This window comes from Eptatretus burgeri, chromosome 4 (assembly GCF_056783735.1).
Source record: "Eptatretus burgeri isolate ZD-2024b chromosome 4, Ebu_testis_v1, whole genome shotgun sequence".
NCBI lineage: Eukaryota > Metazoa > Chordata > Myxini > Myxiniformes > Myxinidae > Eptatretus > Eptatretus burgeri.
Window position 1 is genome coordinate 79,934,123 of NC_140964.1, and position 11,902 is coordinate 79,946,024.

General features: G+C 43.3%; 1 protein-coding gene across 3 annotated transcripts in view; it reads right to left on the reverse strand.

The window, feature by feature from the left end:
- LOC147028486 (MAGUK p55 subfamily member 7-like) overlaps window positions 1-11,902 on the reverse strand; it is a 61,432-nt gene that overhangs the window by 6,537 nt on the left and 42,993 nt on the right. For all 3 annotated transcript variants that reach the window (XM_085878902.1, XM_085878900.1, XM_085878899.1), the window contains 4 exons: window positions 11,667-11,747; window positions 11,345-11,438; window positions 5,501-5,609; window positions 4,431-4,565 (listed from right to left, as the gene is read on the reverse strand). In XM_085878902.1, the coding sequence (XP_085735028.1) occupies window positions 4,431-4,565; window positions 5,501-5,609; window positions 11,345-11,438; window positions 11,667-11,747 (419 nt within the window). The remainder of the gene's footprint in view (window positions 1-4,430; window positions 4,566-5,500; window positions 5,610-11,344; window positions 11,439-11,666; window positions 11,748-11,902) is intronic.

An 11,902-nucleotide genomic window follows, 5' to 3' on the forward strand; every position in this document is an offset into this window, starting at 1 on the left:
CCTAAACATCCAAATGACCTGGAAGACCTTAAAGACCCTTAAGTCTTCAAAGATACAAAGACCCCAAGACCCTTGAAGACCTGGTGTTGGCTTCGTGGTTATGGTGGCTGGCTTGGGATCTTAGGGTCCTGAGTTCAAGCCCGGTTGGCCACTGAATTAACACCAGATGGGGTTGACTCAGCCTGTCATCCTTCTGAGGTTGGCAAAATGAGTACCAGTGTACTGGCATAGGGGTAAAGCATCAGCGGCATAGTCGCGCCCCAACAAAATGATAGCGACCTGGCAGCCAAGCTGCCATACGCAAGAACACCCACTGGTGTTCTGGCTCTCCTGCCCCAAGCACAATTTCCACCCTCACCCCCACCCCATAAGTTCTCCTGCCCTGTTCTCAGTCCTGCTGGCTCTCCTGCTTCTCCCACTTCTCAGTACCCACCAGGGCAACGCCGGGTAACCCTGCTAGTTGGTGTGTGGTGTGTGTGTGTGTGGTGGCGCCTGTTCTCGCTGAAGTTAAGAGTGTAGAATAATTATATTGGCATAAGTCTGCTCTGTGTCTGCTTTAGTAAGTTGCTTGCCATGCTGTCGCACCTCACAAATTCCTTACTGTCCCTGCTTACACACAACAATAAATCTATTCACTGTGCCACATATTTTTCCTCACCTGCCTGTAATAAATCCTTTTGGAGAAATGTTGTCAGCTCGTTTTTGTCTTTTCTTTCATTAATCCAGCATGGTCCGTATCCTCGCCGAGCCGGACTTTATTCCCAACGACCCATTCTTTTAACCGGTACATCATTGGCAGTGTCGCTCGGCTGCATCTGACCTGGTTCGGACAAGGCGTATCGAGGGTGTGTCCCCTGGTAATTAGGTCACGTGATTAATGAGGTATCCGGTTAAACCTCAGACAGAAGACCCTTGGTCACACAGTTGAGTTATTGGCGTTCACGGTCGGTTAGCGACCCGCCGTGTCACGAAGTTATCTGTGTGTGATGGCCTGCGATTCCAGGGAGTCTGGTGGGAACCCGAGATAACTCCCCCCCCTCACCCCCATGGTCTTCTCACCCCGACCCCAACAATATATGTATGTATGTATGTGTGTATTATATATACTAGTGCGTGCCCATACGTGCAACAACAAAAAAAAAACTTTCAAACCGTGTGCCAGAAACAACAACCACACAGGCCGTTCCTTCGCTCTCGCGTGCCCGTACGTGCGTGGCTGTACGTGCAAATAAAAAAAAACTTTCAAACTGCGTGCCAGAAACAACAACCACACAGGCCGTTCCTTCGCTCTCGCGTGCCCGTACGTGCAACAACAAAAAAAAAACTTTCAAACCGTGTGCCAGAAACAACAACCACACAGGCCGTTCCTTCGCTCTCGCGTGCCCGTACGTGCGTGGCTGTACGTGCAAATAAAAAAAAAACTTTCAAACTGCGTGCCAGAAACAACAACCACACAGGCCGTTCCTTCGCTCTCGCGTGCCCGTACGTGCAAAAAAAAAAAAAAACCTTTCAAACAACCACACAGGCCGTTTCTTCACTCTCGTAAACGACGACTGGATTTGGGCATTGTGTTTATCTATAAATGCGCATAAGAAATCAGGAAATTATTAGAATACAGTAAGTCATCACTATCTGGAAGTCCGTACGTTGTAACCCGTAATGGGGAACGCGGCTGAGGATCTCTTCCCCAACGGCCACGCCTTCGCAGCAACGTATCCTGTCATTGGAACGGTTTTGACCCGTTCCCATTCCCATTAATTAATTGGACGTTCCGTAATCCATAACCTTTCATTGCTGCCATGAATGTCATTGTCTGTTCTGTCTTCTTACTCTTCCATGAGGCTTGATGTATCAAAAAATTTAAATTCCGGTACTCTTTTGTTATGCATCTCTATATTAATATTATGCAGCGCCACTAGTGCGTAAGATCGCTGTCCATGTAGTGACTGTTATTGATACGGGCCCCAGCGGAGTGTTTCTATATACGTCAAACACGTCATCTTCTTACTTTTTCACTGGCAACATATTTCGCTCCCAAAAAACGTTTGTTTGCAATTTTGAACTCCAACTCCTCTCCACCTTCACCTGATGATCTACTGTTGGAAAGGTAATCATCAATTTACTTGGTGGAAGGACTTTCCTTCTGTATCCATCCTTTCCACCCCATTTCCTCCCAACCCTATTGTTTGTCCAATTCTCCCTCCACTTTGTTCTTCAACTCCACTGTTGGTGCCCCCCACCCTCGCTGCTGTAAACAAAAAGTTAGAGGTTGTCAACCGTTGTACAGGCTTCATGGGCCGAACGGTCTCTTTAAGTGTTGAAGTTCCTTGGAAGTGAAGTCATCTGTTATTGCGAACCGTGGTGTCTGTCCATGTGTTCGTCTGTCTCCCATTTACGGCGGCTGCTTCTCACGCTGCATTGAAAAACTCAACATTCAATTTTGAAATGACGGGAGAACAGGCATGAGTAATGTTGATGCCAAATTTTATTTCGCAACCAGGATATTTTGCACTCTTTTTAGACAAATCCAACTTCCGCCACCCTATGTTGCACCACCATTTTGCGGTCGGTAGTATAAGTAGCTCAGAGCTTTGGTTCTTCATGAAACCTTTGGTTCTGAAGTCCATGAAATACGATTTAAATCGATGGATTAACTTAAACTTTCCCGTCACTGGGAACGGATACTTTTGCTTGCTTTTCCCGGCACTAGGGACGGGTACTCTTATTCGCGTTAAATAAGGTGGTGTATAAGACTGCTTCAATAGTGATAAACTTCCGAAAACTAATTTAAACTAACTTTAAAATCACTATTTTATTTCAATTGAAGTATATATTTGAACAGTGTGGGGTAACGTGTTGTATGAGCTCTCTAGTTTTTACCCCTCAGCCCAAATTGGGCTGAAAAGGGGGTATTGTCGTCACAGGCGTTGTCCGGCGGGCGTCCGGGCGTCCGTTTGGGCGTCTGTCAACTTTTGGTTTCCGTCGATTTCGAGGAGAACGCCTTGTCCGATTAAATCCATTTTTTCAGGGTGTGTTGGGGTTGAGTAGAGGAAGGTTCCTTTCGAAAATGGGCACGCTGCAATTTTCAATGTGGCCTCCATGGCAGCCATCTTGAAATTGGTTTCCGTCGATTTCGAGAACGCCTTGTCCGATTAAATCCATTTTTGCAGAGTGTGTTGGGGCTGGGTAGAGGAAGGTTCCTTTCGATAATTATTAATCAGTGCGATGCGATATCCAATATGGCGGCTAGGGCAGCCATCTTGAAATTGGTTTCTGTCAATTTTGAGGAGAACGCCTTGTGCGATTAAATCCATTTTTGCTGGGTGTGTTGGGGTTGAGTAGAGGAAGGTTCCTTTCGAAAATTGGCGTGCTGCGATTTTCAATATGGCCACCATCTTGAAATTGGTTTGCGTCAAGGGGCTGAGTGGTTACGCCCGCTTTGTGGTGCTATTTTTATATTTGTTTGTGAGGAGGGAGTGGGAGGGTGATGCTCTAGTGGTGTATTGTGCTCACACATCGTGAATGATAAACAGCGACCTATAAATTGCTTTGAGGCAAGGGGAGGGGAATGGGGTCCCAGTACAACTTATTTACCGTCTCCAGAGGAGATGGTATTGCATCTGGATTTGTTTGTGTCTGTCTGTCTGTCTGTCTGCACATAATGTGCTATAACGTAAGTACATACTATTACAATGCGAGCACATCTATAAAGTGCATGTAATAAGAACTTGTGAGTACATCTACAAAGTACGTCCTATAAAAATAGGTCTACACCTGTAAAATATGTGCATCTAATAAAATACATACAATGGCAAGGTGAATCTGCACGATAAAACCGAAAAGGTCTGTTTGTCTGTTGTACGAATGTAAACCTTTGTCGTCAATGCATCGTCTGTACACCACATAAACACAAAGACAAACACATCAGCACACAAACGTCACAAAAAACAAGTCCTGGCAAGGTCTGCAATCTCTGGTTCGTCCATGGAATGTACCTGCTCATTCTAACAACACTCTACTGAACCTGTATTATGATGTGTCGTAATATGCAAACACGATCAATTAATTTTATACTATTTTATGAACGTTTTAATTAAATATTTATATTCAGGATATTTCATGAAACCATAAATTCATCACTTGCACTTTTAAAACAACCAAGTACTCCTTTCTAAATGGTCACTGGGAGTCAACCATCTCATGCAACAGCTTATCAACATGTTTACTATTTGTGATCTTTTCCAATTTATGTCTCACATTTCATGGAATTAAAGTACAATTCAGGAATGTACATTGTACATGTATGCACTGTCTGCTCTTCCTTACTTAATACACGTTTGATTTTTCTCATCTTAAATTAACTTTCCTCGTGACATTTAACCTCTCTTTTTAGAGCTTCAACATTGGGATTTTATGAACTGGTTACATACCCCAAAGACATGAGATCCGTAACACTCCGAACTTGGCCATCGGGAATCAGCACAGTCTGTCAATGCCTCCTCACATGGTACTTTCACAAACACGATGTAAGGTTTGAACTCTGCCGTGCGCACAGCACTGATTGCCTGGTTAAGCAGAACCAACCACCACTCAGTTAGTAGGTTTACCCTACTTTACATTACTACGCAATTCGATTAGGATATGTATGACCACCAAACCATTAGGTTATGCTACGTGCCACCAGTAAGCCATTCGGATCGGCTACGTGCCACCACTATGCTATTGAGTTACGCTACATGCCACCTCAACGCTATTAGGTTTGGCTATGTTGCCACCACTCAGTTAGTAGGTTACCCCACTTGCCATTACTACGCAATTAGATAAGGATATGTACTACCACCAAACCATTAGGTTATGGTTTACCGCCACTCAGCCATTAGGTGTGACATACCGCCACTCAGCCATTAGGTGTGGCTACGTGTCGCCACTCAGCCATTAGGTGTGGCTACGTGCCGCCACTCAGCCATTAGGTGTGGCTACGTGCCGCCACTCATCCATTAGGTGTGGCTACGTGCCGCCACTCATCCATTAGGTGTGGCTACGTGTCGCCACCCAGCCATTGGGCTATGTGCCACCACCCAGCCAGCCATTGGGCTATGTGCCACCACCCAGCCAGCCATTGGGCTAAGTGCCACCACCCAGCCAGCCATTGGGCTCTGTGCTACTACCCAGCCATTAGGTTAGATCACAATTTTATGCAAAAATAGCACAGCCTTCCCAACTCATATCATACTGTCTGTTGTCTTGCTTGATATCTTTATTAGCCAATGAGTGAGAATCATTATCCTCCAATAGAGTTGTGTATATCATCGTGGGTTTTTGATGCCCACAGCGAATAGCAAAGAGTTTCCTTTTGGGACAGGCTGTTCATGTGATATGAGCAAAGAGTGTGATGCTTTATTTGTGTCAAGATACCACAAATCCTTGTTTCACATTATGATGGCTGCAGATGTTATATTTTCACAAATTCATTCAACATGTTATCCATTAGCCATCTCACCTGTACGGCAATATCCAGCACACAAACCTTGCCCATCTTGAGGACTGCTCTGATGTCATCAAAGGCGGCTCCATACATGTGACCTTTGAATTCGCTATAATCCACAAACCTAACCCCACAAACACACGTACGTGCACACATGTCCTCAACAAGTGATTGGTAATAATTTACCTTCTGTGGTGTTGGTTCTAATTTACAAAACTTTATCCATCAGTTCCAACAAATTTTCGCATTTGTTCGAGAGGATTCCTTTTAAATAGTCAAAGGTAAGTATGTCCAACTGTTAACCCTTCAAAACATACTGCATCCTGTCGCTACAGATGTTTAAAATTACTTAGTAAGCTACTTTTCCAAAAAAAAAAAAAGACATTTCTGTATCAGATAAAAGCTAGTTTCATGTCAATCAGTTTTATCTATGAAGGAAAATAATGACAACCATCGGAGGATAATATGGCAAGGCACGTCAGCAGACAATACACTGTCATTAAAAGTTGTTTTTCACATGGGAATCAAAACTAGTGGGGGGGGGGGGGCAAAACGGATGAACAAGCAAACAAGTGATCACAGCAAGTGACCAACCAAATTAGTTATAAGGTCCTTGCCCTTTGAACCTCAAAAACCATAGGCTTCTTGCTTATGATTAGTGACCCAATTCAGTGAGTGCCCCAGGATGTCAATTCTATTCAAATTTCAAGTCAATCAGATGAAAACTAACAATTTTATGCGACCTTGACCTTTTGTCCTCAAAAGCAATATGCGTCTACATTTTGGTGAACCATTTCAAAGACCCAATATGCAAGTTATGTTCAAGCTTGCAGAGTACCCACCCATTGGGTGGGGCGAGATTGTGCATTACTTGCTGAAAAAAAAAAGAAAAGAATAGTCTGTACATTTCAAGAAGACTCAACAGATGCTTGTGTGGTTTGTGTTTAAAGGTGTCTAATGAGTTCACAGGTCTAAATGGTTGAATATGTCTAAGGGATGTAAAGGTCTAGGGGATAGAGTTTCGCATCGATCAGACAAGCAGTTGCAGAGAAAACCATTTTTAAAGCTAAAATACGGCCCTGGCGGTTAGGTTAATTCCCCCGACCCAATTGTCGTGGACGGGCAGTTAACACCGACCAGGCTGGATTGTCAAAGCAGTTTTTCTTAGAGGTGAACACATGATCCTTGGAGAATATGGCGTGCGCAGGAGGGGAATTGCAGCACGGACGGAGCAGATGGTTGCACAGCACAAGGGGTTTATACTCGAACCCAAGAGAGATACACGGACACCAGCAACTTAAAATAAACGTGGGGATTTAATGAAAATAGATCAAATATTTACAAGAGCAATAATTCAAAATGTAACAGTAAAACATGAGGTTAATTAAAGTCTAAAGTCGAGGCACCTATACACATAGACTTTAATACAGACAAGGGGAAAACAAAAGAAAAGCAAATCCTCCCTTTATTCTGGCACTTAGCTTTGTCCAGAGATGGTCTTAGTTAAACATTGGGGTCGTGCCGCTTCGTCCTACGTGGGAAGATGCGTCCAAAATGGCACCGAACCGCTCTCTGGGCGGGAAAACGTACGAGAGGTCATTTGTGAGGTGGTATTCAATGCCAGGGCTCACCAACCGGCGTGCAGCTTCTTCTCTTGAACGAATATGCCGAATGTTGCTTTCTTACACGAGGTCTGCTCACAACGATCGCCCACCATCCTCCTTGAATATACGACGTGACAATCCCTGAGGCCCCGTGATTAGGCCACGAGACATGCTCTTCGTCCCTCCTCAGAAACGTACACACTTCATGGCTCTGCCGAACAGGAATGTCTAGCATCTTCCCAATCATGCTGCAAATTCACCAACACGAACACGAGAATCGCGCAGCCATTTCGTCGTGCCAAGAGGAGAGCAAAAACGAGATCCTCCGTCTCAGCCACGTTCCTCTCACCAACCGTGCACTCTCACAACTGTCCTCACCGATCTCCTGCTCTGAACCTCATTATTTTTTTTCTACCGGCTCTCTGACGTCACGCCCATTAATCATCCACTCTGGGGGTGGGCCTCACCAGCCGTCACCCCTGGAGGCGGGGCTTTCTTGCCTGTTTGGACGTGCAGCTTAGTTGTCATTGTTTTAAAGACATGATCCCCCTTTATTGCCGGTCTTGAAATACAAAAACAAAGGGAAAAGGTCACAGGGGGAAATTACATACTGGGGGAAATTGGCCTTAATCCCTATCTCATTAACACAGCACCACCCCCCTGTGTGGTGACAAGTAATACTTAAGCTCACAGATTCCCTTCTGAGTTTACATCAAGATGTCTCCTACATGTCCACGGACCAAGCAACTCTATACAATCCTAACTTTGCTGTGAAATTCCTCCATCTACCCCCACAACCGAAACAATATATAGACGTGGACACACACACACACACACACACACACACACACACACACACACACACAGCAATAGTCTCAAATCCCCTGAGGGGAAAGGCTAATAAACATGGGGATAATGGGCAAAAATTGGGGTCATAGGTCAAAACCAAGATGTAAATCTAGTAGCAGTAACCGAAACTTGGTTCACCTCAGACACGCCATCCACATGTTTTGATTTACCAGCATTTACTCTGTACCGCTCTGACCGTGATGGCCGAATGGGAAGAGGAGTTGCACTTTATGCTCGAGATGATATCAACTCCCGCCAAGCATTTCACAATCTTGTCCCAACACATCTTGAAATTATTTTGGTTAAACTGACATCATCGTGTCCCGTGCATCTGATGAGGAACATCTACCCTTGTGTTGTCTGTGTTCCACCACAATCTCCCTACCATCAGGAGATAACAGATCACATCATTGAGATGGTTGACCTGATCAACTCAACGGATGAAGCGGTAGTACTTGTTATGGGGGGTTTTAGTGATCTCCGTACTAATGTTATTGAACAACATGCCCTGTTGACACAGTTAGATGTAAGACCAACACGAGGAAATGCAGTACTTGATAAAATTTTGACAAACTTTCAAGAACTTTATGGTGAACCAGTAATATGTGCCCCAATTTCATCTTGTGATCACTGTGTTGTTATAGCCCGACCGCATGATTCAATTCAACCTTTGAAATCCACCAGGTCTAAACTCAGACCTTTTCGTGAATCATCTATCCAAAATTTTTGGACAATGGATGATGGAGTGTAACTGGGCTGATATGAACTCTACCGATAATCCTGATTAAATGGTCGAAATTTTACATAGTACCCTTATGATGCAATACAAACGATGCTTTCATGATATCGTGATTAAGCAGAAACCTGGGGACAAACCATGGTTCAATGACAATCTCCACCGTTTAATAGTACAACTATTATCAGTGATTTTGATCGATACCATCAACTACGGAACATAGTCCAGTGTGATATCAACAAAGCTAAGTCAGGTTACTTTGAGAACAAAGTTGAACACCGTAAAAGATCAGAGCCTGGAAAATGGCATATGCAGATCAGATTATTGACCAGAATGAAGAAGCAGTCCTATAATCTTGCTTTTGCTGATCAATCTCCTCGCCAACTTGCCAATGATAATAACATGCATTTTTCACGCATCTGCACTACGTTACCTCCGCTGGACCCAGCTACTCTTACGGCATATCTCCCAGCGTCTGTGCCTTGACCAACAATCCATCAGCACGAGGTTTATTTTCGTCTTCGATGTCTCAACGCATCCAAGGCACCTCATCCCAATCATGTACCTACTCGTCTTCTCAAAAAGTTTGCACTGAAAATCTCAGGCCCCGTTACAAATATATTTAACAAGTGTACGCAGAATGGTTACTTCCCTGCTAAATGGAAGTGTGCCTCAATATGTGCGATTCCGAAGACCCCTCATGTTACTAGATTTGATCAGCTTCACCCCCATCTCAATGCCGTTTGTTTTTGCTGGGGTGTTTGAATGTTTTCTTGCTGACTGGTTGATGGTCGATTTTAAACCTCACATTGATCCTGCACAGTATGGAAACATGAAAGGAAGCTCTATCAACCACTATTTAGTCCACATGTTAGATGTGATACATCGAAATCTTGACCAACGAGGACATTATGCAAACATCTGCACTGTCGACTTTACGAAGGCGTTTGACCTCGTCCAACTACTCCAAGGTCTGAAAAGCTCATTCATCTTGGGGTTGATGCTTCCATTATAGCTACACTGTGTAGGTTCCTTTCCGATTGTTTGCAAGTGGTTCATTTCAAGGGCAGACATCGAACCTCTTGAGTCTCTCATGCGGAGTTCCACAAGGGACAAAACCCGGACCAATTTTGTTCCTTGTTTTAGTAAATGATGCAGCTGTAACAATAGGATACCGTTAGAAATATGTGGATGACTTGAGCATGCTCGAAGTGTTGCACAGAACTCAACAAAGTCCGATGCAAGCCCATGTTGATGCACTTGGCGATTGGTGTTGCCTTAATGACGTTAGGTCGAAGCCAGAGAAATGTAAGATTATGCAAATAGCTTTCCTTCAGAATGTCCCACCCCAATTAAACATTTGTCATTGATAACATTCCTCTGCAAAGAGTTCAATCGCTCACTCTCCTTGGTGTTATAATCCAATCAGATCTGAAGTGGAATAGTCAGGTTCAGCAGATGGTATCTCGTGCTGCACGACGACTCTACGTTCTTTGTACTGTGGGGGAAAAATTTATATTAATGTATTTTAAATTGTAACAAATGGAGTTTCAGAAATGTAACTTTTATGCTGCAAATTGAATTGGCTGTCATTTCTGGCCAAAAGACTTTTGCCCTAAATGATAAGAAATGTGTTGTTCTGGAGCAGAGTGACCGAGCTGATAAATGAACCTTTGCTTAGAAAAATGTACGAAGTGGCTTTTTGTCTAAAAGACACGTCTGCAGTCTGGGTGAATATCCCCCAACCTCTCTCTCATGGAAGTATAAAATGTTTTGAAAGGCACATTGTTCTCAGTGCGAGCACGTGAGGAAGTATAGTTTCTCAGTGGCTTGTACTCCTTGGAACTGACCAAGTACCAAGTTAGAATAAAACTCTCTGATGTAATGCAGAAGTGAATTGAATCGGGTTTGTCTAACTGTTAACTAAAGTAAGAATAAATGAAATAGAACCAAATAATATTGCAATCAAATGGGGATTCTTAAGTTCATTGTACAAGGGTGAGAAGTGTATGGTGTATAATTAGGAAATAAATTGTTTCACAAGGAAGGACTTGTGTGGACATCAGTTTTATCAGTGTCGATAGGGTTTTTGTAGGATTTTATAATCAAATCGGACAAACGTTAAACTCTGTCTGAAGTCAAATAGGATTCCACAATCGGCCAGTTAGAATCCTTCAGGAGGACAACGATCACAACAAGGTGGGTTTAAAAAAAATCCACATCAGTACTTTGTAGAAACGCTCAACATCTCGACCTACCTCAATGTAAGACTCAAAGGTATAAAAATTCGACAATTCCTTTTTTGACTAAAATGCTTAATTTTGTTATGTCGATGCACATATCAATTTCATGTGTAAAATTTGTTTGAATTGTGTTTTAATTTAGCTTGCCATCTTGGTGCTTTTACATTTGTTATTAACATGATTCTTCTTGCTGTTCTGATGTAACCTGGTATCTGTCAGTCTCCTGACTGTCTTTACCAAGGATGCTTTATTTAATAAACTGAAATGAAAATGAAATAGGTCCAGGATGTCATCTTGGAACCTCTGAACAGAGAGAGGGGAAGGGGTCGGATTTCCCTTCGGTAACTTTCAGAGTATTTTTAATAAGAAGTACAACCAACGCTCAAACAATCACATCATAATTCCTTTTGAGGAACCTGAGACTTACTTGTAGTTTTGTAGGCCTGTGTCAAAGGAATTGCGTGAGACAAAGTGAAAATCCACTCCGTCCTTCTCGTCGTGTTTTCGTGACCTGGTGGTAGCTGTAACCCCAAACAAAGCATCATTAGACATGCCCTCTGCGTCCATCCAATGATTATCGAAAGCCATTCCTCATTATACGAGCACCCAGTGTGAACAAGGTAGCACATGATATGTGATTATTTAAACATTTAAATTATTCATGTTTTAAACCGCTTGTGGTTACAGCAACGGCAATAATCAAACAAAAGTAATATGGCCATTGTATAAATCGGATGATAAGTACTTGCTTGGAATGATGGTTGCGAAATGTCTTGGATTGCTGGCAATAAGCTCTGCCTTCAATTCGCTGAGGTCGGTGTTGGGAGACCCTGCAGAAAAGGTGTTTTGTGTTAACTTACTGGAAGGGTCGTGCTCATGGGTAGAGAGAGAGAGAGAGAGAGAGAGAGAGAGAGAGAGAGAGAGAGAGAGAGAGAGAGAGAGAGAGAGAGAGAGAGAGAGAGAGAGAGAGAGAGAGAGAGAGAGA